Source organism: Rhincodon typus, chromosome 30 (genome assembly GCF_021869965.1).
Source record: "Rhincodon typus isolate 14 chromosome 30, sRhiTyp1.1, whole genome shotgun sequence".
NCBI lineage: Eukaryota > Metazoa > Chordata > Chondrichthyes > Orectolobiformes > Rhincodontidae > Rhincodon > Rhincodon typus.
In genome coordinates this window covers 27,113,681-27,141,196 of record NC_063361.1, presented here as the reverse complement: position 1 = coordinate 27,141,196, position 27,516 = coordinate 27,113,681, and the positions used below count along the sequence as shown (strand labels likewise).

General features: G+C 40.2%; 1 protein-coding gene across 8 annotated transcripts in view; it reads left to right on the top strand.

Moving 5' to 3' along the window:
- The first annotated feature begins 3,908 nt into the window (after positions 1-3,908).
- Positions 3,909-27,516, top strand: part of casc3 (casc3 exon junction complex subunit) — a 28,621-nt gene continuing 5,013 nt past the window's right edge. For 3 of the 8 annotated variants that reach the window (XM_048614505.1, XM_048614503.1, XM_048614502.1), the window contains exons 1-10: positions 3,910-4,099; positions 8,527-8,554; positions 9,302-9,354; positions 13,740-13,892; positions 16,465-16,616; positions 20,093-20,269; positions 21,252-21,955; positions 25,522-25,583; positions 26,189-26,387; positions 26,818-26,916. In XM_048614505.1, the coding sequence (XP_048470462.1) occupies positions 3,953-4,099; positions 8,527-8,554; positions 9,302-9,354; positions 13,740-13,892; positions 16,465-16,616; positions 20,093-20,269; positions 21,252-21,955; positions 25,522-25,583; positions 26,189-26,387; positions 26,818-26,916 (1,774 nt within the window). In that variant the 5' untranslated portion in view covers positions 3,910-3,952. Of the gene's footprint in view, positions 4,100-8,526; positions 8,555-9,301; positions 9,355-13,739; positions 13,893-16,464; positions 16,617-20,092; positions 20,270-21,245; positions 21,956-25,521; positions 25,584-26,188; positions 26,388-26,817; positions 26,917-27,516 lie in introns of all 8 variants that reach the window. The other 5 variants (XM_020512912.2, XM_020512911.2, XM_020512908.2 and 2 more) reach the window with 3 other exon arrangements.

The window sequence follows — 27,516 nt, the reverse complement described above, 5'->3', positions numbered from 1 at the left end:
GGAGCAGTTGGAAAACTGAAGTTTGAGGCAGAAGATCAGTTGTGATTGTATTGAATTGTGGAACTCATTTAGTCCACTCTTGGCCTATGTCATATGTTCTTATCTCCTTATGTGTTCAGTATCACATTTTTTATGGCACCCATGAAGCATCTTTGTCTGCTTTATTATGTCAAAGAGGCTTTATAAGTACAAATTATAATGCTCCTGTGAAGCAACTTCGTCCATTTTATTAAATCAAAGTCATTGCAAACACTGCATCAAACTCATGCTACATGTCTGCAGCTGCATGATGTATTTGCTGCGGTTAGTTTCTTACACAGAATGAGTTTTAGTCAATTAGATCTCCTAGTGGTGTTCAACTGTCTGAAATTAACTTGCAGGTGGTTTCATGTTGCTGTCTCTGAAACTACTATTTACGACAGTGAAAGGGCTGGTTACAGCTCAAAGTGTGTTTGTGGTGTATATTGTTGTATCCTGTTATCATTGTGAGAGTAATAGAATTATTGACTCCAATGATGCATTTTCTTTTGTCAATAAATTGACTAAAAAATGAGTGGTAAAAGGCTAGGGGTCCTTTCTGATAAACTGATTTACTGAATTAACCAAATTCCTTGTACTTTAAGTTTTCAAATACAATTGACTTACTTCTTAGAATGCGTTACATTTTCTATGTCTGTCACACACTCATTACCTGGGCTTCATGCTTTCAGATCACGTACCAAGATTTTCACCATGAGATTGAAGTTCTCAAAATTCCAGAAACTGGAGATCCATTTATAATAGTTAACATATTACTGCATTGAGGGAAAGTCACATTGACTTAGCTTTCTCTTGGTAAAGCTGTGGAAAATCAAAGATTGCTTCTAGTAATATTTATTTATTTTAATGTTTATTCTCTTTTGTTTCCATTGCCACTCCAGTATACAGCACTTCCATAATGGTGATGGTTTTTAGTCAGTTAATCTTGATGTAGCTGTTGGCATTCAGGTCTTTGAAGAAAAGTTTGTGGGTTCTCATCCTCTTCTGGGATTTGACCAGGCTCTCTAGGCTTCCATTCCAATCAGCTCTGGTGCCACCACTGTCTGGTCATCCAGCAAAATTTGGGAAGGGTTGGGTGCAACAAAAATATCTTTTAACAAAATATTGGAACTGAAAGCCAGACAGAAACCCATGCAGCTGCCCAAAAGTCAGAATAAATTTCCTGCTCTGTCAGTTTCTGACACAGGTACAATTAGATTATTATCAAATTGCCAGTGGATAATGTGTTTAAAAATTTTCCCAGTTAGTGTAACTAACTGATTCACATATTTGAACCCTTCCAGCCCCTTTATAGTTATTTTAAACAACTTGTTCAGACATGTTATTTCACAGCTATGGAGCAGATGGGACCTGAACCCAGGCCTCCTAACCTACATTACCACTAATCCACAAGACTCTTGCAATATTGTTTAACCAAACAACATTTGGATACCCAAAAAGCACAATCTGCCGTTACCTCCATGACAGACCACAACATGGCCAGACACATTAGTCACCCTACCGTACATCAGAGACATATCGGAGATGACCAAAAGACTACTCAGATCCCTAGGTATCAGCCCAAAAACCAACAATCACCCTGTGACAGCTACTGCCAAACATGAAGGATCCCATACCCACAACCAATAAAACTAACGTAATATACAAAATACCATGCAAGGACTGTGAGAAACATCACATCAGCCAAACTGGAAGAAAACTAACAATAAGGATACACGAACACCAACTAGTCACCAAGCGACACAACCAATTCTCACTGGTCTCAATACACACGGACAAAGAAGGACACAAATTCGACTGGGACAACACATCCATACTAGCACAAACCAAACAGAGACATGCCAGGGAATTCCGGAACTCCATCAACAAACACATTGAACTGGACCCCAAATACAAACCACTGAAAAACAGAACTGGAAGCGATGCCAACAATCCCAGCAAACTGAGGCATATAAATAACAAGCGGGACAGAACACCAGTGCTTCACTGGAGGCGCACAGATGATGTTAACTAACGGGTGACAAAACGTCTGCAATCAAACACGCCGACTTGGCAACCACACCTACAGCCTCATCCACAACCCGAGCTACAAATCTTCTCAAAAACTTTAAATTGTCTGAATATGTTGATTGAAAATGACTAATACTGCTGTGTTACTTGATGGGGATTTTTCTTATTCTTAAAAGATGCTGCACCTTGAATCCTCCTGTGCACAGATAGAAATGCCAGTGTGAGTTGGTTTGTTAATAAGTATTTATCAGCTGCTGGCACCAACTTACCAGAAAATACGATTGTGGAAACTGTTCATCCATGTTTCCAACCCTTATCCAAACCAAACCAAAATCTGAACACCAATCTGGTTGTTTTTTCCACTTCATGGATAAGGTGGTCCTGAACTCGCTTGCACTATCTTTAAAGCAATATTCTGTCTTATGAAATGTTGTTGGCAAATCTTAATTTCTACCTTACCTGGTCTGGCCTATGTGTGACTCCAGACAATAGCAATGTGGTTGACTCATAACTGCCCTCTGGCTAAGTAGGGATGGGCAATAAATGCTGGCCTAGCCAGCGACGCCCCCATCCTGTGAATGGAAAAAAAATTGCAACTCACAATTCAGAAATTATTTACAAGATTATTTTTAAAAATGATTTTGCCCTTAGCAGTGGTGATTAGAGTCTTCCATGGCCCTGCATATGCCTTATTGTCCCTGGAGAAAGGTTAAACATGCCAGATGGGGTTCAAACACAGACTCCTGGTGTATTGCATTTCAAATCTTCCCAGCCTGAAAAATATCCATTGCCCATTACTCAGTGTTTCTCGACCAATTTTGTGTCAACATTGTTATTGCCCAGATTTGGAAAAATTCTATCATATCTTCTCTCCAAAAGAAAAGTTCCACATTTTCCATGTTTGACTGAAGTGTCTCCTCCCTGGAATCATATTTGTAAACCTCTTCTATGTTTCCATCATTTGTAGAGCAAAGTGCTTAGAATTGTAAATAATACTCAGCTGTGGTCTTATCAATGACTTACATTTCTCCACTGTAACCATTCTGTGAATGATGGGGCAACATGCTCGACATCCAGTGGATATCACAGAATGGAACTGTCTAATTGTAGATAACAAGGTGTAGAGCTGAATGAACACAACAGGCCGAGGAGCAGGAAAGCTGACATTTCAGGTTTAGACCCTTTTTCCTGCTCCTCTGATGCTGCTTGGCCTGCTGTGTTCATCCAGCTCTACACCTTGTTATCTCAGATTCTCCAGCATTGGCAGTTCCTACTAGCTCTGTCTAATTGTGTAAATTTCTTCTAAACAATGGCATGGCTTTTCTTTGAGTTGGGTCCCATTTTAGAATCATGGAATCCCTGCAGTGCGGAAGCAGGCCATTCAGTCCATTGATTCCACAACAACCTAGCCCCCTACCCTATCCTGTAACTCTGCATTTCCCATAGTCAATCCACCTGACCTGCACATCTTTGGACTGTGGGAGGAAACCAACGGGAACAATGTGCAAACTCAATTTAGACAGTCAACCAAGGGTGGATTCATGCTTTTTTTTGTTCAATGGCACTAGGGCAACTCAGCAAGTCCTTCTATGAAATCTTTAAAGGAAAAGTACATCAGCCCTTAGATAAGAGAATGAAAACCACACTGCTGAAACTTTGTCGAACCTAGAATTCCCAGGATGCTCTGGCCAGTGGGCGGTAACATACGTGCTGGCAGGGCATTCTGGGAGTTGTAGTTTTTATGGTCTGACCACACCCAGTGTTGTAGGAACAAATTGTCCCGTCGAATCTATGCTTAGGATTGCCGGGACCTGTAGTCCTACCGACTTGACACGGACTTCCTGCCTACAGCCCCCGGCATGCATTGCGAAAACGGACCTTCCGGTTGCCTCCATAGGGGAAGATGGCGGACAGGCGGCGGCGACGCGCCTCTCAGGACACCGACGAAGAAGATGAGGATGTGCCCCGGTCGGAGGTGGAAGCAGGTCCTTCGGTCACCTGCATCCTGGATTTATCCGGCGTCCAGGCTCGTGAGGCCGAGTCTGAGTGTGTGAGTGTACTCTTAGTCTCTGTGCGGCGGTAAGAGAATAGGGCCTGGATCTGTGGAGCAAGCCTGGCCGCTGAGGAAGAGGGCTGCAGCCTGTCGTCACTCACCCGGCTTTGGACCAGCCTGTGGTTAGTGACCGGGTTTAGGGCCAGCCAGTGGTCGTTCACCGGGCTTTGGGTCCAGCCCCGTGGTCAGTGACTGGCTTTAGGGCCAGCCCGTGGTCACTCACCGGACTTTGGGTCCAGCTCGTGGTCAGTGACCGGGTTTAGGACCAGCCCGCGGCCAGTGACCGGGCTTTGGGTCCAGGCCGCGGCCACGTTTGGCAAGTGTGCTTAATTTAGTACAGTGGTGCCTGTGTTAGCAAAATAGAATGTGGGCTTGTTATTTTTATAAGTTATTTTGTTGAATTGGTTTTTATTATAACGTTGGAAGGTTTCAGGATGTAAAAGTAATGGAGGTTAATTTCGTCTCCTTATGAAGTTTTTGTTTTGGTCAGCCTAGAGTTTTAATTTGGTGTATGATGCTGTGTTTGGCCTTTTTTTTAATTTGTTGTGTGTTATAAATTGAGCATTGTATTAGTATTGGATTGGAGTTGCTGAAGCTTGTATCTAGAGAACAATCAATCCAGATTTGGTACAGACCCTTTTTTTTTACTTTTCTCCATTAAAATGTATTTACCATTGTATGCTACAGAATAGAATATTCTTGCGTTTGAAGTTTTGTTAGCACTATACATAGCCTTTTACTTTGTAGAATGCTGACTTCTCAATGTTGGTTGTCCTGTTGGGGTTGATTTTGAGTAAAGCTGATTCCACCTAGCTCATATTCATTATCAATTTAGAGGGGCAATGATAAGGGACTGTCTGTGATAATAAGAACTGCTGATGTTGGAGTCAGAGATAAAACAGTGTGAAGCTGGAGGCTGGAGGAGCAGGAAAGTTGACATTTTGGGTCGGGACCCTTCATTACTGAAGAAGGGTCCCGACCTGAAACGTCAACTTTCCTGTTCCTCTGCTGGCTGGCCTGCTGTGCTCTGCCAGCTCCACATTGTTATCTGTAGTTACTTTGATTCATGATTGCATGAGCTGATGTTTATGGATTAGTTTTGGAGAGCAACCAAATAAAAGATTTGTTTGCGCTAGTAGAATTGTTACCGACACCTTAAAGTTACTTGTATGTGTGAGTTTGTAAAAGGATGTATTTTAGAAATATACTAGCATGCTTTCAAGTTTAAAAGATTTTTTAACTGAAGATTTCTGCTGATGCTGTGTGCAGGTGTAAGACTTTAAAAATTAGTTTTTAGGTCAGTTATTACACAGTAGCTTTACAGAACTTGTGTATGGATCTATAGCTTACATATAGCTTTTGAAAGGCATTAATTTGCATAAATTGATGTACCTGCTTAATTTCTGGTTACTTGTGTGCTTTAATGAGGACTGATTGAGATAATGCAGATTGGACACACATATTTTCTGACTAGCTTTGTTTCAATTAAATATTTGAACCTTGGAGAAATGTTGAATAATATAAGGTGGTAGAAATTTGATGAAGGTTTTCAACTGGAAATAGTAATCTTTTTACTTTAATTGCTGATGGAGTTGCTATATATTTCCAGCACTTTGTGTCTATTTTAGCCCTTTACGTTTTAATTCCAGAGTAAAAAGATTTCAGTTAATGAATTCAGAAGCATCAATCAATCTATTTCAAAGGACATGAATAGCAAAAGAAATCATGTAAAAGTGTGATTACATGGGTAAGAGTTGTAAAGCATTTTGGTACTGAACATTTTGATGGTTAACATACAAGAAGGTAAAATCACCTATCACTAGTGAAGTTATTAAAGAATCTGCCTTGTCCAAGAAAATAAAATAAGGCGCAGTGACAATGTCTCAAGTTACTAAATTAATGATTCGTTGCTGTTTGGTTGCCCAAATTCACATGGTCATAGCATCTCTCCCTTGCCCCTGCCACTCCAGCTCCCATACTGACTATTTGAGTAGAAGTTTGGAGAGATCAGCAACTATAGAAACAAACAATATCGATCCATGCTTGTAAAACTGGTAAACAGCACACTGACGGTGAGACTTCTTGCTTAACAGGCATTTGTAATTTGTTACGTGTTGCAATGATTTGTTTTTCATGTAATTTGTTGCATCTGAAAAAATGTGTAAAGAAGATAACTTGATTTGGACTTTGACCTTCTAAACTGGGTTTGTCCTTTCAAAAGTGCATGTGGTGACCAGATCTTTAGATACAACATCAGAGTTTTAAATGAAAAGACCCAGCAAATAACTGGGCCCAATTAACTTGGCTGATCTACTTGGCAAGAAGACCGCAAAATCTACTATGAACACATTATCTCTAACAATGTGTGATAAAAGCATTCTTCCATTTTATAACATATTGACATTGTCACATCTGCTCACTTTGCAAACCTACTGCTTCTGCCCACCTTTGGTTGTCTAAAGGTTTCTGTGGACTTTGTCAAAGTTTGACTAAGAAGACTTCCATTACCTTCCCACAAGTCTGAGTATAGTGTGCTGAGAAAATGCCAAGCTGGAAAATTGGAAAGCTGTTGGTCTGAGAACGAAACCATATCGCTGCTTCCAGTACCGCAAGGAGTGTTCAATATAAAGTGCACAAGATCAGAATTAATAGCCGTAACCACACAACAGTGGGAAATCAATTCGTTAATTGAATCGGTGTCAATTGTGCTAGAAGGTGTTGAAACAAACTAGTATTCACTGGGCGGTTTCTCTTTGGACATAATTATGTTTTCAATCTCTGGCGATTTGGCAGACAGTTCCATTTTAGTTCTATGGATCAGAGGCTTTTGCAGGTGCCACTCATAATATCAACAGTTTGCTTTGGAATCATCGATGGACATCTTTGAACTCTGCGATTAAGTGATGTTTCACAATGGAAGCTCCCTTTACAAATTTTAATTTTGGGTGGAGGAAAGAAATATTCACTGTTTCACTTGCACTGCTTAGTCTGACTTTTTTTTAAAAAACCATTATGATGGAGCCCAGACACAATCAGCAATGCAGCAAGTTTATTCTGACAAAATCTTTGAGACAATCTTAAAATTTTGCTATCTGTGAGCTGTGAATTGATGTATATGGCTCGTCATACTCCTTTGAACCTCCTGCTCCAACCAGTTTGTAAATATCAGTGAGCTTTTCTCTATTATAGCATGTAGGGTTAGGGGATGTTAACAATGTGTTTTGCAAGGCTGCTGTGCTGTGAGATTTTGACTTTTTTTCCTGAATCTGCTAAACCTCTTAGCATATGGGACTCAAACATTTGTTAAATATTTCTGTATATGTGAGGGATCCAAGATGAGTTGGTTTTTTTGAGATCCCACAGGTACAGATAATTTGGTCTTTTTTTTAAACTAAAATCTAATACGAAATGTTATTTGTGTGTTAAAGTCTGTTACCAATGATAAAACAGAAGGTTCTTTAAAGAAAAATTTTCTGATGGTGAATATGGTAGGATAGAAAGTGTCTTCTCATGCAGCATCTATTTGGTGAGATAATGAAGTGCCATGTTTTGGAGAGTTTAATTGTACTTGGACAGCTTTTAGTTAATAACTTTTGAGCCTTTGACTTCCATTGTCATTAGTGTGATAGTATTTTATTGTTATGAAAATATGTTTGACATAGAAAGTTTCTGGCTGCTGGATTTCTACAGTGTATATTTAATTCTGATTTAAAAACTTAAAATCATTCATTCTGTATAATATTATTTATATTGGCTGATTTTAAATCAGTGGCTTTCACCTAGCAATAGGAAATTGTAGTCCATTCCAATTACCGTCAGTTTTTACCATTTCTCAAAACAAAGTTTGGATAATTCGTTTATATGTAATGCTTTAAAATGTGTTGTGAATCAGTGTCCGCGACATTTCATGTTGTGTAAAGTTCTGTGAAGTATCAGATTTTCAGGTTTGACCCCAGAATTGAACTTGATGTGCATCCCAGAAAGACAATAGGTACAGTAGTCGGTTCTGTTGTGGGGTACAAATTACTTAGAATCATTTCCTGAACGTGTGAATTACAAAGTTTGGAAGAATTTTTGGGTAGACCAGTACTGCTGCACAAATTGTTTACATTTTTGCTGTGTCCGTTTCCTTGCTATGATAGGATGATTTTTTTCTCAAGTTCTCAAGCCAGAGTTGCTAATTTATAATGTTCTATGTTGCTTAATATCTCAGCAGTTGTTAGTTGGTGATGGGGACAATAAAGTTCCTTGAAGGTCTTGTTACTGGGAGGTATATATACGTGTTGGACGGCAGTAGTGGAGAATTAGTGCTAAATATGAAATGAGTAATATTTGAGTCACAGATCTCCGACCGGGTACATTACATTTAAATATAATAAAATAAGCATAGGATGAATACTAATAAAAGTTTGTTTCTTTCGTAGGAGAGTGAAGATGGCATAGAAGGTGATGGTAAGTACTATGCTGCATGCAAGTTTTATTGATTTCACTTAAGGTGCTGCATTCTTGTCCTCTTGTCTCCTAATTCCTAATTAAATGAGATTTAGTTTGTGGATAATTTTATCATTTTATGTCGAGGAAAAGCAGGACATCTTGTGGCACAGAAGTACTGTGTCCCCTCTGGGCAAGAAGATCTGGCTTCAAATCACAACTGCTACTAGGGAGCATCATAATTTACTTTTGATCAACCTGCTCAGATATTATCAATGTTCTATCCAAACACACTGTCTTAAAACATCCTGACTGTGGTGGTACCTCATGCAGGGATAATGAAGGTTGGCAGGTAGTTTTATTCTGGGAGGCCCTTACGACACAATGTGATTCAGTCCTTACCTAACATGAGCAGCACTTTCCAGCAGAAAGCATTGCTTAGTAATGACCACTGCTTGCTTCTTTGCTTAATCCTATAGCCTGTCTCTCTCACCAGCCCCCCTACCCCCTCCCTATTCCCCCCAGCCCCATTAATTGCATTGCTGCATGTAACAAACCAGGACTTAAATCAGGCCCTTTAGCCCCACAACAGATGGTGGATTAATCATTGACCAACCAGACAAATTGATCCATTTATGTTTTCTGGTTAATTATGCTGTTGGGTTAAATTTAAAAAAAACAGTAATTGGCTCTTTGTTTCTCGGTACTGATAGAATGTGCTCCAGTACTTTGATTGCAAATTTGCTAATTTTTGTTCTTTGATTTCAGCTGTTGTGCTTTCAGACTATGAAAGTACTGAAGAGAATGGTTCTCAGAAATCTGTAAGTCCAGCAATTGATAGCTGCAAAACCTGGAGCTGCATAATGGGAGGGAAGGCATTGTTCTATTCCTGTGCTGGTAGTGGGCAGATGGTGTTCTGTGAATATTATGCTGCCAATGACAAGGGAGGGTACTATTGCTACAGTGAAGGTACAGTATTGTACCTTGTCAATTTGTGCTGGTAATATAAAAGCTACTGTTCTCATTTGATGTCAGCTACTACCAGTTGCCAATTTGCAGGCTTCCTTTTGTTTTCCATTATTTTTGTGTGTTGGCCTGAGCAATGGAAAGCAGAGTATTCCTGTGGTGCATTCACTCTCTGTGGCCTTCCATCAATTGGTTACGTTCTGCACATACTCTCTTCTCTCCTGATTGTACTCTGCAACTCCTCTTCCTGGGCCCTGCTTCGCACCTGAGCTCCTTCCTGTCTTTCTCTCCTTTGGCGAGAACCTGCCTCCTGACCCAGTTTCCTTGAGTCTGCTTCCTTTTTCCTCTTGCTAGGCAGCTCATTTTGTCTGATGTCTTCTGAAGGGTCTCTGCTATTGTTTTGGCTTCTTTTACATCTTTTTAGTGAGCTTGTCTGTCTCATCTCTTCAAGTTCATGTTGGCTTATATTCATGCAGCAACTCAGCTGCGCTTGCCTCTGATTTTTTTTTTACAAGATGCAACTTGATTTGCTCTTGATTCTTACTTCGTTTGACGATTCAATGTATGGTTGTCAGCTTGGATTTAAGAGTTCCTCCCTGTGTTATAGGAATATAACGCCATCAAAAGTTTTTGTACTTTTTTTAGTTTATCTGTATGAATTTTGTAGAGTCCGATTTTCAGTGTAAGGATCATTTGTAGTATATACTTGGTCAAGCAGCTTGGTCACAAAGGAGAGCCTTGGCACAGTGGTATGAGTGCCTACTGGAAACGTCAACTTTCCTGTTCCTCTGCTGCCTTGCCTGCTGTGTTCCTCCAGCTCCACACTGTATTATCAGTGGTATGGGTACTGGACTAGACCCTCCAGGCTAAATGCTGTGGGCATGTGGTTTTGAAACCCACCATGGCAGATGGTGAAATTTTGAATTTGGTATCATCTGGAGTTTAAAAAAAGCTAGTCTTATGGTGATCCATTATCAATTGTCATTTTAAAAAAACACATCTGGTTCTTTAATGTCATTTTAGTGAAGGAAATCTGCCATCCTTAGCCAGTCTGGGCCACGTGTGTTTGCAGACCTACAGAAATGTGGTAGTCTCCTAATTGCCTAGAGGGCCAATTAGAAATGGGCCTGGCAAGCAACACCATATCTTATGTAAGAATGGAAAGGAAAGCATATGTTTTTAAGTTGAATATGTGTTCTTAAACCAGTGCCATGATGTCAGAATGCTGGAGGAACGCAGCAGGCCAGGCAGCATCAGAGGAACAGGAAAGTTGACATTTCCAGTAGGGACCCATACCACTGTGCCAAGCCTCCCTTTTGTGACCAAGCTGCTTGACCAAGTATATACTAAAAATGATCCTTACACTGAAAGTTGGACTCTACAAAACTCGTACAGATAAACGAAAAAAAGTACAAAAACTTTCGATGGAGTTATATTCATATAACAACAGAGGGAGGAACACTTAAATCCAAATTGACAACCATACATTGAATGAGTACTCCCTAGGAGGATAGCAATTATCCTTGAATAAATAAGATGATAGGCAAGTGGAATCTGAGACAGTGCATTATGACCTGAACTAATGTGTGATGGAAAATTTTACAATAGATTCATTCTTGAAATCATCTCCTATGTTGCTGGATGTGCACATTCTGAGCCTTAACTGTGCAAGTGTGAGTGGACATGTGTTCAGATACTGGGGAGGAGGAAGAAAAAAAATGCTGACTATTGAGCAGAGCAACAATAAAAAAAATGTATTTCAAATGAGGATTTGAGCAGTTGTACATATAGTGTGAATATTTAGCTACATTGTGAGCTTTAAGTCAGATATGTTGTTATTTAAAAAACAATTTAAATTTAAAACAAGTTATAGGATTCCTGACATTCCTGTTGCTCCAATATGACCATTCCTATTTTGCTGTCTCCTCGATGAGGTAATTGCAGATTGATGTTTCTATAAAGCGAAAGTTGACCCCCGCCCCCGCTGCTTCCCTGTAGAACTAAAACCAAAACACCCCAAAGAGGAGTACCTTGTCCTATAATTTGTAAAAGAAGTATGAATAATAGCGTACCTGCTTTTCAGTAACTTCTAGTGGTTAAACAAAATAAATCCCTGACACTCTATAATCCACAAGTAACAATTTATTTATCTAACTCTTAACAGTGAACAAATTAACTATTGACAAACCGAGTAAATCCCTTCTAACTACTAACTATTCTCTAATGTGGCAAGACTCTAATGGTATGCTGTTCCATTAAAAACAAGTTCCACTTATATATTAAAAAAGTAGAATTTAGTCTCTGAATTACGTGTCTTTTGGAGTGTTCCGTACTTCTCCGTTGATTCTTCTGTCAGGAATGCCGTTTCCATAGGTTCTTCTGCTAGGAATGTTAACTAGTTGTGCCGTGGGTACTGTTGTCTTTTAAATGATGCATTCTGTAAGACATAGAGGAGGCTGTGACACCCAGTGATTCTCTTGTGAGCTGAGGGCCCTTAGCTCTGGCGAATGGCAGCTAGCTCTGGAGCTTTATCCAACTGCCCCCTCCTTTTATATCCTTGATGACATATCAATATTTCTTACAATAAGATTGGTTCTGTGTTGTCAAAACCATCAAATTTAAATTTAATTGGCTTTTGGTATCTTAAGTGCCTGGTTCCAATTGATTGGCTAAATTCAAAAGCCTGTTGTCTTGGTTAAAAAAGACTGCTTGGCCTGCTAACCGTGTACGGCCTTTCGATATAAATGTTTCAATTCGGGGCCTCTCTGTGTGCTTGCAAACTTTCAAGCCGCTGGTCATAGACATCCATTTTAAATCTCTAAGCACGGAAAAAACCCATCTTTTTTAAAGGGACCACATAATGATTTCCTCCCTAGCATTCTTACACCGAATTCTAACTTCCTGCCTCCCAATTCACAAGTACACAAGCAACAATATTGTCATAATACAGTTCATGCTTTATGGTGGCAACTTTTCTGCTGCTGCAGTGATTGATTAGAAGATTGTTGGATTCTCGTGTAACACTCCTCACAGTTCTGTTGCCAGGACACTCTTTTGATTCATACATGAACAGTGCTACTCGGGAGGATGAAGGATTGCCTGTGAGCTGCTGGCACCTGTAAAGGCCAGTAAAAGATACTGTTGATATGAGGAGGAGCAATGGGGGAAGAATGAAGTGTTACAATTTGTTCGGGTTTGAAGAAGGAGTAGAAATGTTTGGCCTATAACAGTGTTGAATAGGAATGATTTGCATCTGATTATATCACATTATATTGTACTAGTAATGCAGCTTTCAAAACTCCTTTGAAGGTAGTTATCCCTCAGAGTTCTTGCACTCAGTAACTTATATGTTCATATTCTTTAGGCATGAATAATTTAATTATTTATGGTTGGTATATAGCTATTGAACAAATTTTATTATGCATAAAAGTCCATGTTAATTTGATTCATGCATTCGGCAAAGTGTTATAACTATTCAGTTTTATTTAATGGATTTTGCTTTTTTTAGTATATTGGTACAACTGTGTGAGACAGTGAGGCTATCTACAAATCAAAAAACTGACCTAGCTTCCCTAGAGTGCTGCTGGGACTGTCCATTTTTGCCCCAGAATCCTTTAGACAAAATTTCAGAGCATTGGCCTGTTTGTCTACTATGACAGATATGTTAGTACATCAGTTTTTAAGCAGTACTGTTTCTTCTGGTAGCAGTGCAGTCATCCCTCCAGCAGAAAGTTAATTGTCAGAAGAAAAAAATAAGCCAGCTCGTGTGATTAGGCCAGTGTTGTTTAATTAATAAAGACCTACCTCAGATACATGGGAAGGTAAAGCAGTTAGAAACGTTGGCTATGATTTGCATTATGACATGATTAAATCCAGATGTGCAATCGTATTTATTGTTCCAATGTTATGGAATAAAGATTTCTGCATTAATCTTGGGCAGCTATTATTTTTCAAAGTGACCCTACAGCATAAATATATGTATTAGAAAGGGAGTAAGGAGATCTGATTTTTTTTTTTGTCCCCGGGGATGATAGGTTGGTATTTGAGTGCAAGTGTGATTCCTGTCAACTGAAGATAGAGGTTTATGGGGATTGCTGTTGAGGTTTGGAGAAAGGCACTGGGCTGTTACTTCAGTTTTTAAAGTAAAATGTTCATTTGCTGAGATCATATAAAAAAAGTTTGATTTCATGTTATTGAAGTATGTCCTTTTCACCAACACTTGACAAATCTTTGTCTGCAGGGGGATGAAGAAGAAGCTGAATATAGTGAAGAGGATGTTCCAAGAGAGGAAATAAAATCGAACAATGAAGGAGATAAAGATGAGTCCTCTAAGGAAGGAAAAGCTGAAGACAAAAGAGAGGTTACTGGAGAAAGGCAGAGTGGAGATGGGCAGGTACCAGAACCTGCCACTTCTGTTCTGACATGGACAGGGTTCGGGTTTAAATTTTAATAAACGTGATAGAATTAGAGGAATTTATGTACAACGGAGCAGTGTACCAAGGAAGACTAGATGTAGAATGACACAATAGTGGAGGATTACAAGCACACATTGATAAAATAATTGGATGGTTGTATTTTTGTGGCTCATCACTATTCTTGTAAATATCCAGTGAATTATTTTGTTCTGTTGACTTTTTATGTAGGGAAATACAACCACCATTTGACCAATTTATCTTTTTTTGCTGGCTTCTCATGAAGAACTAGTATTTGCAAAAATTTTGGGTGAACTCTTTTCTGAGTTGCTGTATGGAATCTTTTAACATATGCTGAAAAGACAGAAGGACCTCAGTTTTAATGCCTCCCATTTGACACTCAACATTGTGCTGAATTGTTAATCTAGTTTGTATGTTCAGTTCTTGGAATGAAGCATGGAGCTACAAACTTCTGACTCTGAGATAAGAACATTACCAACTGAGCCAAGTTAATTGCAGCGCTAAGTTCTGGACACATGTTTGCACTCCTGACATACATGGAATGCCACTGCTTAGAAATGTGGTGAAGGCAGGTCCAACTGAGGCGTTCAAGAGGGCATTTGGTGATTATTTGGATAGAAATGGTGTGCAGGGATATGGGAAAACGGCAGGCACTTGGCAGCAGGTAATAGAATTGATGCAGGACTGATTGACCAAATGACGACCTCCTACGTCGTAACTCTGATTCTACAAAACAGTGGGCTCTACGTGCAGTCTCGAAGAAAAAGAATAATTGATATGATGGAGAAACTAGACTGTATGGAATCCCTTTAGTAAGGTACAAGTTGATTGCTTTATGCAGTCTTTTCAAATTATTGATGTATGAGATGAGATTGGGCAACAAATTCTGGAGCCCCAGGAGTTTCTCGATAAATTCTCATTCTGGCCCGTGTTTACAGGTGAACCTGATGGCTGTTATCCTTTTACACAGTTAGAATTTCAGGTCAAGAAGGAAAAATGGTCTGTTAAATTTTGTAAAGAAATTTGGAAACATACCTGAAAAAATAAAACCTGGTACCTCTGAATTGTCGTTTCAAGATAATGCAGGAGTTGTATAGCTGGAAACTCATTATTAAATTGATGGTCTTGAGCAGCTACTGGGAAGATCTATTTTTAGCACCACTTTGAAAGGTATTGTGTCCATTTTCAGATGAAATGATGATGTAATTGCAGCTTTTGCCTGCAGGAGACATCTAATTCCAGAGTGAAACCCCCTGGTTTGATAGAGCGTACATTTAATATTAGCAATTTGGTTATTGTTTTGGTCAAGCACTGAATACAGTAACAAGAGGCTGTCGGTGTACATATTTTAAAAAAAGGCATCAAAGTTTATTACCTTGCAAGAAGAGAGGGTCAAAGCCAAAAGACAATTTGGAAAGATTTTCCAATAAACAGCAAAAAGAAAGATTTAACACTTATTTTCCACCTATATCATTTGGAGTGCTCACCAAGCAAAGTCTCACTCTTCTCTTTAAAATCTCTAACTCAACTGACAAGGTTGCAGGCTTTTCCTTTTGGTGAATCCCTGCATGTTCACCAGATTTAATTCTTTCTGTTAATGTCTTTCCCTGAGATGCACAGCCCCAAGCTAATTAACTAACTTTCAAACTGAGCTCTGAGAAAAAATATGCAAGACTTCTTTCCAGCTATTTCGATTACTCTTAAACAGCACGCCTGCTGGTATGGATATTTTCTTCTGAATTGGCCCTGCTTCTGGCTTCTCTTTCTGTGTTGTAAAAGCTCAATTTGGTTAAAACTAAGCAATTTTCTTACTATCTTGCTTTTCTAATCTTTTAGTTTAAGTGATATGATTTATTGAAAAGCTGCTTTGACCTGCTGCTTTAAAAATACATTTTTGACTCTTAAGAACAAGTCACTTTCACAGAATTGAAAACCATAAACCTGTTTACCCTTTCTTCAGAACACAAGTTCCTAAATAATAATATATTATAAGCCTTTATCAGAATGGTGACATTGAGAACAAGAATTGCCTTCAAGCCTCTCCAAAGGCTGAACTGAGCTATTTGGCTCAGGAAGACCCCATGTACAATTCTAGTCTGTCTACTGATTAATTCAACATCACATGGAGGGCTGCAACTGAACTCACTTAGTGCAGGGAAAATTGGCTGGGATTCCTTCTTCTGATTGCTAGGCATTGACTGTAATGAAAATGCACATGTGAAAAGATCGTTCGCCTAGGACAAGATTAGGTTGGGTTATGATGCTTTCATTATTATTGTCAAACTTTATACGTAAGTGCCCACTAGCATAAGCTATCTGGACTTATCATCTCCGGGAAATCGATGGCTTTAGGGGAAAATAATATTAATAAGATTTTTAAAAACATGTTCGGGCCATAACAATCCATTTGACCAATTAACAGAAATTGGTTGCAGCTACAGACTTAAAGACAGTCAAAAGCTGCTTAGTTGCTATTTTGCAGATTGTTGCTTTCATGCTAGATCCTTGAAGCTTTCCTTTTTCTCCTTTCAGGAAAGTACAGAACCTATTGAAAATAAAATAGGTAAAAAGAACAGACGGCAACTAGATGATGATGAGGATCGAAAAAACCCGGCCTACATCCCACGGAAAGGACTCTTCTTTGAACACGATCTCAGAGGGCACACTGAACCTGAGGAAGTGAGGTCTGTAACCAGTTGTAATACTGATTAAGTTTAAGCTTGAGCTTTAAATAAATTGGAAAAATTAGAGACTTGAAATTACAGTTGTAATGTTGAGATAACTATAACACTATGGGAGGGGGCCATTCAAGAGAAAGATGTGTAAACTCCTGTCACTAAATCTGTAGGATATTCACATCCCTCTTTTGATGTTTGCAATCCAGCGATATCTCTTCCAGTGACTATCCATACCTAATCAAAGGATTAACGTAGAATAAACCATTTCCCGTAAAATCGTTGATTACTGAGCAGGCTATCATAGGGCACTGCTTAAATGTATGTTTAAGCTAAGAAAATGTCCCACATGGCTAATAAGTTAGAAATCAACACTAATCCAAAGAAGCAGATATTAGCAGTTTAGTCCAAAAGCTTGGTCAAAAAGTAGGTTATAAGGAGAGTTGCAAGGGAAAGAAAGGTGGTTGTGTTTGAGGATTAATAAAGAAATTCCAGGTGGTGGGTCCAAGACAGCTGAAGGTGGACTGATGTGAAGGGGACATGTGAAGCCAGAATTGGTGGACTGGCATGTTGTGGAATTATAGGGCATATGAAAGAAGGCAATTTGAGGATTTTAAATTGAGAGCTTAGTAGACTAGGAGCCAGTGTAGGTCAGCATGAACAGCAATGTTGGTCCAGTAGGATTTGATGTGGGATTGGATTTAGGAAGCAGAACTTTAAATGATTTGGTTTAGAGCATGGGAGCTGGTCACAAGGGCCTTGGAACATTTGAGATTGGAGCTGACCAAGGCACGACTAAGAGCTTCAGGAGCAGATGGGTTGTGGCAGGTGATGTCACAGAGCTGCACGTAAACTGTCTTTATGATGAAGAGCACATGGGGTCAGAAACACAGCTTCAGTTGAACAGGACAATGAGGTTGTAAACTGTCTCGTTCAAACTGAGAGGGTGGCAAGAGAAGAGGCTGAAATCTGTGTAATGGATCCATAGCTTGTGGTGGGGTCTAAAGACAATGGGGTCAGTTTTTCCAATGTTTATCTGGAGGAAAGTGGCACACAGTCCACACTTGATATTGAATGAAGAGTGGTAAAATGGAAGGGTCGAGTTTGATATTATCAACGACATGTAGGGAAGCAATCCACCGGAGTTTGGATGACAGCACAAAGGGCAGCATGGAAATGAGGAAGAGGAATGGCCAAGAATAGATACCGGTAGTGGAGCAGGAAGGGATCAAAATGTTCTGGCTATTTAACAGTGGGGAAAAAAAGCAGTGACAATCCTATTGCGATAGAAATTGCAACAGAAGTGTCAGAGGAGGATGGTATAGTTAATCATGTCAAAGGCTGCAGTGTAGTCAGAAAGAAGGGAACCACATCAATACCACAAAGGCTGGCATTCATGATTTTGGTACCACTTCATTGCTAAAGAATATTGGCCATGAAGAAGCAGTCACAGTTATATTTATGCCTAGATGGCACCATAAGAAATTATTCCAAACCCTGTAATTATATTAGCAAATAAACAAGATTTCAATAGCATTTCCCAGCCGGTGGATTTCTAAATGCACTTTATAGCCGGTGAAGTCTTTCAAGCAGTGCATTGGCATTGTAGGGAACTCTGCTATCAGTTACCCATTTGTGAAGCTGTTCTTCTGGAACCCTGAGGCAGGCGAGATTGGTACCCACTGTACCAACCTTTTTTAGTTTTTAAAGGACTTTCTGGTATCTGTTTATCATGTGTACCAATAAATGAATACCTCTTTCCAATTTGTCTTTGATATCTATCAGTCTTGTATAGAAATGAACATTGTACATTTCTCAAGTACATTGCCCTTAATGTTTGATATATTCATGCTAACGCTTTACAAAATGGGGTTAATAAGACATCACACTGTAACTAGATGGATAGAGAACTGGCTGGGCAACAGGAGACAGAGTTGTAGTGGAAGGGAGTTTCTCAAAATGGAGAACTGTGACCAGTGGTGTTCCACAGGGATCCATGTTGGGACCACTGTTGTTTGTGATATACATAAATGATCTGGAGGAAGGTATAGATGGTCTGATTAGCAAATTTGCAGATGGCACCAAGATTGATGGAGTAGCAGATAGTGAAGGGGACTGTCGGAGAATGCAGCAGAATATAGATAGATTGGCGAGTTGGGCAGAGAAATGGCAGATGGAGTTCAATCCAGGCAAATGAGAGGTGATGCATTTTGGAAGATCCAATTCAAGAGCGAACTGTATGGGAAATGGAAAAGCCCTGGGGAAAACTGATGCACAGAGAGATCTAGGTGTTCAGGTCCATTGTACCCTGAAGGTGGCAACGCAGGTCGATAGTGTGGTCAAGAAGGCATACGGCATGCTTTCATTCATCGGGCGGGGTACTGAGTACAAGAGTTGGCAGGTCATGTTACAGTTGTATAGGACTTTGGTTCGACCACATTTGGAATACTGCGTACAGTTCTGGTCGCCACATTACCCAAAGGATATGGATGCTTTGGAGAGGGTGCAGAGGAGGTTCACCAGGATGTTGCCTGGTATGGAGGGTGCTAGCTATGAAGAGAGGTTGAGTAGATTAGGATTATTTACCTCAGAAAGATGGAGGTTGAACGGGGACCTGATTGAGGTCTACAAAATCATGAGAGGTATAGACAGAGTGGATAGCAAGAAGCTTTTTCCCAGAGTGGGGGACTCCATTACTAGGGATTACGATTTCAAGGTGAGAGGGGAAAAGTTTAAGGGAGATATGTGTGGAAAGTTCTTTATGCAGAGGGTGGTAGGTGCCTGGAACGCTTTGCCAGCGAAGGTGGTAGAGGCGGGCACGATAACATCATTTAAGATGTATCTAGACAGATACGTGAATGGGCAGGGAGCAGAGGGATACAGATCCTTGGAAAATAGGCGACAGGTTTAGATAGAGGATCTGGTTCGGCGCAGGCTTGGAGGGCTGAAGGGCCTGTTCCTGTGCTGTAACTTCCTTTGTTCTTTGTTCTAGCTAATATAAAACAAAGCATGGATTTTGTCCAGGGCAATTGATTTTATTAGCATGTTTTTATTGCAAAAACTTTGATAAATCAAACTGAGCACAGTGCCGATATTCGCAGTTGTCATGTGCACTCAATTACTTACTATGACAGCAGCTCAATATTTAACAATAAAAGGCCAGAAACAAACCAGAAAACGAGGTAGTCTGGTGTTAATGTTTCTTGCTCAATGAAAATTTGCACTCATTCTTTCATCTTCCAATGACACTGAATAGTTGAAAACATTTGCTTATAAGTTTTGTAGTGGTGATCCAGTGAGTTTTTTTCCACATATTGAACTTTGTTAGCTGCAACATTTTGAGATCTACTAAGTCCTGCCACGAGTGCAGAATTTAAAATTGAATCTTATAGAGTATTCAACTTATAGCTCCGGATCATTGTACACAAGGTGCTATCCTGATTTTGTTCTGAAATTCTCACTGCGTTTGCTCTTCCTATTTACAGACCCAAAGTCCGCCAGCGGAAGCTCTGGAAGGATGAAGGACGATGGGTACATGATAAATTCCAAGAGGATGAGCAAGCTCCTAAATCCCGAGATGAACTTATTTCCCTGTATGGTTATGATATTCGATCAGACAGAAATCCTGATGAGATAAGGCCACGAAGGATAAGGAAGCCAAGGTTTGAAAAATTTCAAACCACTAAGCTTTCAGTGCATTGATGGAATGATACCTATTTAAATTGTGCAGCTCTAATCTCTCGAGTATGTTTGCTTTTCTGAAAGCACATCAATTTTAACTTGAGTACGTGTACAAATTTACATCCTCCTGTCTATCACTGTCCCTCATATCTTCCCTCAACAACTACCTCTTCTTTAGCCCTCAACCTGTGTCCCTTTTTTCTCACCCTGTACCTACAGCAAGGGTTTGCATCTTTGCGAGACTTGGTGAGTGGACTGGAAATTTCATAGCGGCTTGGTGGTATAGAAGGATGAGTTTGAACTTCTGTGGTGCTGGGTGGGAGCACCTGGTATGGTGTGCTGGCAGGCTGTCCTGTTGCTTGAGCGACATTCGGAAGGATCTGGTGTTGGTTTCTGGTTAGATGAAATACCTAGGCTTTAGCTACATCAGAAAGAAGCGCTGTTGGTCCTGGACTCCAGCAAAATCCGAGAGGCAAATTCTTGAGCCTGGCAACACGGAGTTGGGTTGTGTAATGTATGAAAGTGGTTGATGGGAAATTGTTGATTTCTGAGAAACTCTATCGGTTTCAGAGCCAGAAACAAGTAGATAGTAGCAGGAGGGAATGGTGAAAGTACAAATAGGTGAAAGGCACAGATTATTTTCCCATTTTAAATTACTTTACAAATAAAAATGATTTGGGGAAAATGTATTGCCAAGAGTACAGAATCCTTAGCTAGATGCCCAGAATCCCATCCTTGTTAGGAATGGCGTTTTTATAGATAAGTAACTAACTGCATCAAACTATCCAAGACTTGCATTTTATACATGTAAAATCTTTTCATTTTTTATTGTCAGTTTGTAAGTGACTAATATGAATTGGAAGAATAGTTGGCTTCACAGTTGACTGTAAAATAACTTTAACGTTAACTTTCTGTTACCTTAACCCTTGGGTGTGTAATTCTGTTTCTTTTTGAAAGGTTTAGAAGCCCTCAAAATAGAGAGCCTGATTGGATGGATGAACCACCACCACCAAGAACTTATATGCGAAAACTTGGTAGTAGTGTTCCGTCCACAAGAACTTTTAACCGAAGAGTGGGAGGTCCAGAACGGAGATCTCCAGCAAAGAGCTACTCAAAAAATGCTGCTTATAATGAAGACCGTATTAATATGAAACCGGCTGAAATAAATAACTCAAGAAGTTATCACTCTTCAGGAGAGTTATCCATCAGTGAAAATAAAACGGATGTGAAGAATGCTGAGCAGAGTAATATGAGGGAGAGTGTGATTGTGACAGACAGTGTGCAGTCCGTGAAAAACAATGGTGTAGTAAAAGAAGATACCATTGTACAGAATCAGTCTCTCCCTACAGAGGATGTGCCGCAGGTACAGGAAAAGATGATTGAAAAGAAGTCTTATTCTCGTATTCGAAGGACCAGGAATAAGGTCACTGAAGTAGGAAAACCACTGGTGGTGGAGGACAGCTCTGTACCAGCTTTGGCGTCTCCAGCACAGCAGGTCCCTGTTCAGTCTGTCCCTCCTCCAGTACCAAAGGCAGGCTCCTGGGAAACTCCACCATTAGACCCTGCAATGACAGGGCTAGAGCGTGAAATGACCCAAATGAATTTATCAGGGAAAAACTGGCCAGTGAGTACTCAACCACAGTATGTACAACCGCGAGAACTCCGAGGTAAGTCTGGTTGACATTTCTGTTTTCGATTTGATCATTTCCAAGTGGCTTACACCATTCCGATCATGAGTGTTGTTGATAGGATGGGGATTCAAACCTTATCTTTTAAAAAAAAAAAAAAGGGCGCTGTTGAGCAGGAGTGATTATACTTGATAGAAGTTGGAAAATGATAAATGCCCCTGTAGAAATACAATGGCCATGGTTTGGCTTTTTCCAAGTCCCATCCCTTTACTCCTCTAACATGTTTACGTCTTCTGTGTGCTACATCATTTGCCAACTCCTTGCCACTCTCTAAACTCTGTATTGTTCACTATCCTCAAAAACGTCCTTTTTCATCCTTCCTGCATCGTGTATGGCATGTTACTGCTGTCACTGTACTCAGTGGTTCCTCTTGAAGCCTTCAACTGTAGTCAGACATTTGACAGCCTCCCGTTTCTGCTGCAACCACCAGTCCCTCATCACATCCATACATTCACTTGTGGACTGTGTGCTTCAATTGTAGCGGATGCGATGAATAAGCCTTGTCCTGCAAATCTGACTGTAATATAGGCCCACTGTTCAGACAAATTCTTCTCACTGCGGGTTAGTCCAGAACTATGCTTGTCAACAGCAACCTGTCACCACCACTCTTTCTACTTCTCAGTAATCATTGCCATGTGTCGGTCTTATAGATATTTAGGGTTCAGGGATTCATGGATCATGCAAACTTGGTTTAATAAGACAAAAAAAAACGGCAGATGCTGGAATCCAAGGTAGACAAACAGGAGGCTGGAAGAACACAGCAAGCAGGCAGCATCTGGAGGAAAGGAGCAGTCAGTGTTTCAGGTATAATCCCTCCGTCCCCTCAGCCCACCCACCCTGGCCGACCCATCGTCTCCACATGCTCCTGCCCCACCGAACTCATCTCTTCCTACTTCAACTCCATTCTCTCTCCCTTGCTCCAGGCACTCCCCACTTTTTTGGTAACTTCCAGTTCCCTGGCCCCCCCCAGCGCTTCATCTTTACTATGGACGTGCAATGCCTGTACACGTCCATACCACACAAGGACAGCCTTCATGTCCTCATTTTTTTCCTCTCCAACAGACCCATCCAGTCCCCCCCACCAATACTCTCTTCCGCCTCGCCAATGTAGTCCTCACCCTCAATAACTTCCTTCAATTCTTCCCACTTTCTCCCAATCCAGGGGGTTGCCATGGGCACTCGCATGGGCCCCAGCTGTGCCTGTCTGTTTGTTGGTTATGTTGACAGAGATGCTGTTGCCCAACTCTTCCACCGTCACATCGATGACTGCATTGGTGCTGCATCCTGCACCCAGGCTGAACTGCAGCAGTTCATCGACTTCGCTAACAACTTCCACCTCGCCCTCAAATTCACTTGGTCTATTTCAGACACCTCCCTCCCGTTTCTTAACCTCTCCGTTTCCATTCCTGGCGACAGTTTATGAACGATCTTTTACTATAAACCCACAAATTCCCATAGCTACCTAGACTACACCTTCTCCCACCCTGTACCTGCAAAAACTCCATCCCAATTCCTCCGTCTCCGTTGCATCTGCTTCAACAAGGAGATGTTCCACTCCCAACCTGGATGTCTGCCTTTTTCCAATAACGCACTTTCCCTCGCTCTGTCATCAGACAGCCCTCCATTCCCTGCTGCACAGTTCCTAATCACCCCCCCAAACATAATAAAGATAGGGTCCCTCTTGTCCTCACTTTCCACCCAACTAGCCTCCGCATCCAACGTATCATCCTCAAATGCTTCTGCCAACTCCAATTAGACCCCACCATCCAGAATATCTTCCACTCCCCATCACTTTCTGCCTCTGCAAGGACCATTCCCATCACCACTTCTTAGTTCATGCGACAGTCCCCACCAACCACTCCAACCACCCGGTACCTTCCCCTGTAACCGTAAAAGATGCAACACCTCCCTCACCTCCATTCAGGGTCCTTTTCTTCAGATGCTGCCTGGCTTGCTGTGTTCTTCCAGCATCCTGTTTGTCTACCTTAGTTTAATAAGATATTGGGGCTCAGTTAGCTCAGTTTGCTGGATGGCTGGTTTGCGATACAGAGTAATGCCGACAGAGTGGGTTTAATTCCTGCACCGGATGAGGTTACCATGAAGGAGTCTCCTTCTCAGCCTCTCCCCTCACCTGAAGTGTGGTGACCCTCAGCTTAAACCATCACTAGGCATCTGTCTCTAATGAGAAAATAGCCCTATGGTCCATTTGGACTCTGGCACCTAAACCTTTTACTTTTAATAAGATATTCCTGAGAAATGCATTTTTTTAATATTGGGAGTTTAAAATAACCTCATTAAAATCTTTTATTTAATCAAGTTCAATTTGATTTTCTATTCCCTCCCAGTATTTAGTCCTAATTAGTTTGTGTTAGACTCTTTATTTGCTACGTGACATATTTTTAATACTATTCCAAGGTGTTTCTATTGTTATATTTACTATTAGATACTATATATTTGATATCTTGTACATTGCGTTCTTCATTCTCTTGGGTAACTGTGCAATTAAATGTACTTCTTTTATTTGGCAAATAAGCAAAATTTTTTTTTTTTTAATGTTGTATGGACGGCTCTTTTCCAAAACAATTTGTATTCGAAAATGAAATGAACAGTGATGGCTTGCATTCTTATTAGCGTCACCTTTCATGATCTTAGTGCATTCCAAGGGTCTTCACAGCCATGAAGTGCTTTGAAATGCTGTTACTGTCTCGATATAGGAGCCACAGAAGCTAAACTACGTGCAGCAAAATCCCACAATAGCAATCTGCTGATCATGGTAAAATATTAAGAGTTGGCGATCCAGTATTCATCAGCAGAAATGCAACCCACTGTTCGATATTAAGAGAATATACTGTATTGATGGAGGTAGAGATTGTATGCAGCACAACGAGAACAAAGCAGCTCAACATTTTGAGATTATACAACGGTTTTCCTTTTACAAACGAATAAATGTAAAAGCCTCCCATGTTAGACTAGCTTGCTGAGCATGGCACAACATTTTATTAAAGTTCATTTAGAGAAGGGTAATTAAAGATCAGATTTTAAATATGTAAATATGTCCTTTAGTTCCTACGAGTAATTGGATATTTCAGATGTAATCTAAAGCAATAGCTGTGCTACATTTAGTTTTTTTTATTTTGATGTTGGTCAAATGCTTCCTTTTAAATTGGAGGAATGCAGTACATGAAGTGATTCTAAAAGTGCTGTCAATATTAGAATGTTTAATTTGGACAAAACTGTGCCAGTGCAGCAAGAGTTCAAAGCTGAATTTTTTTCATTGAAAATGAGTACAGGGTGATAGACTACCGTAACATGCTGTTTGTGGGAAAATTAATTAGTGCTGCATAGATATAAATCTCAATCAAAAATAAATGGAACAAAGTGGACTCTAAAACGATCAATTCTAAGTCTTTGTAAAGAATACTGATGGTGACGTTTTAAAAATGCCCCATTGACAAAAGTTATACAGTCGAAAACCTTACAAATAGATAAGCAGTCAATCAGCAGTGTATATCGCAGGTGGGAATTGACTACTGTGTTTCTTCCAGGAATTCCCAATTCATTACACATTGGCACTGCTCCAACCCAGTATAATCGGGTGGAAGAAATGGTAAGCCAAGAGTTTGACGTTACTGTAACTTTTAGACTATAATTAATTCTGTTTTGCCATGACATTTGAATGACTTGTGTACAAAATCATTGTGATTGTCAGTATACACCCTACATTATTTTCTATTTTCCAAGAAGCAACTTCTCAGGTGTTTAAGGCACTAGACTAGCAGATCCTGGTATTCCAGGTTCAAATGAGCAACATTGGTTGCAAGTGAAATAGGTGTTGTGAAGGATCATTAGAAGCATTCTATGTCTGAAAGTTTATGAAAATGTAGACTTATGATTTTAACCTAGGCCCATAATTGAGGGGCTGTTTCATTGTTACTACTATTTGTGACTGATAGAAACTTTTGCACTTTAGGGATGCCCAGTGCATTTTGCAGCCTGGCCTCACCAGCTTAAGTAAGCAAGGTGATATTCAGTGTTGCTGAGATCATGGTATTGAGGAAGGGAACAAAACAGATTATTACAGTTGAAAAAGTAAAGTGTGGTACCACGATTAGCGGCTTAATGGAGTATAGATATGCAGCTTATTCCTTTTTTGTTTTGTTGAGTTTATCATTTTGTTTGAGGAATATTTAACTTAAAATGATTGTGTTACAGGGTAGCCAAGGAAGACGAGCAAAACGTTACTCATCTCAACGACAGCGGCCACTACCAGAAGCACCACCTCCTCCTCCTCCACCACCCCCCCCTCCTCAACAACCAGCACCGGCCCCAGCACCAGCCCTAGGACCAGGACCAGCTGCAGGCCCTGCACCTATGCACATTGGCCTCATGGAAGGACACTATTATGACCCACGTAAGAGGATTTATTTCTCATTTTAATAGATTGGGAGTTATTCTTTGAAAAAAAACTTGGTTTCTATTTCACAACAGTTGATAAATGATAATTAGTTTTGTGTTTTGACACATGCCCACTTGATGTTTAGTATTTTCTATGTAGAAACATCAAATAGAAGCAAGGATCAAAAGGCAACCAATTTATATTTTGCACTGTAATTATTTTTCTTGGGAAGTATTCTTTGTACTGTGAACTAATTGAAGATCGTTATTTAGGCATCAGTGAAAAACTCAGCTTGAAGAGCAGGTTCCAAAGGATTGATCCATTATGCTAATGTAATGCCCTGCAGAAATTTACTGTGAATGATTACCCTTTAGCAGTCTTTCAATGTTTTACTCCCAGTGCTATGACCTATCACCATAATCTAAACTGTGGTTCCTATTTGCAGTACAATTTCAAGGACCAATATATACCCACAATGAAAGTCCAGCTCCACTACCACCTCAAGGCATGATTGTCCAGCCAGATATGCATCTTCCTCATCCAGGTATATTAACCTTTGAAACAAGAATGGAAATTTGACCAGCATTCAAATTTGAATCTAACCACTTGGTAGGGTGGGGGACAAAGATGTCAATTGAGAACCCATAAAGATATTCGAAGTGGTTGGATTCATATTTGACTACTTTGAGGGAACCTCATCACTGAAACATAAATTGAAATTGCTGCAGGTCTGGCTGCATCTGTGGAGAGAAAGCAGAGTTAAAGTTCCAAGAAAGGTGAGCCTTCTTCAGAGCTGATAGTTAGGAAAAGGTCATACATATGCAGAAGACAAAGTGGGTGCGGGAGGGAAGTGAGCAGATAGGTGATGGAGCCCAGACAGGGAGAACAAGAGTCAAACAGACAAAGGTATGGTAAGCCAGGGTAAGAGAAAAGGGGGACCATAAGTAGGTGGAAATGGGTTGTCTTTGCCGAAAGCACCCCGTGTCATGACAGGTCTAGGGGTGTGGGAATTTGTAAAGAACATAGAAGAAGGTGTTCAGGTTCTAAAATTATTGAACTCTATAAAGGGTCCTGAAGGGTCCCCAAACAGAAAATGAGATGCTATTCTTTCAAAGATTGTAGGAACTGCAGATGCTGGAGAATC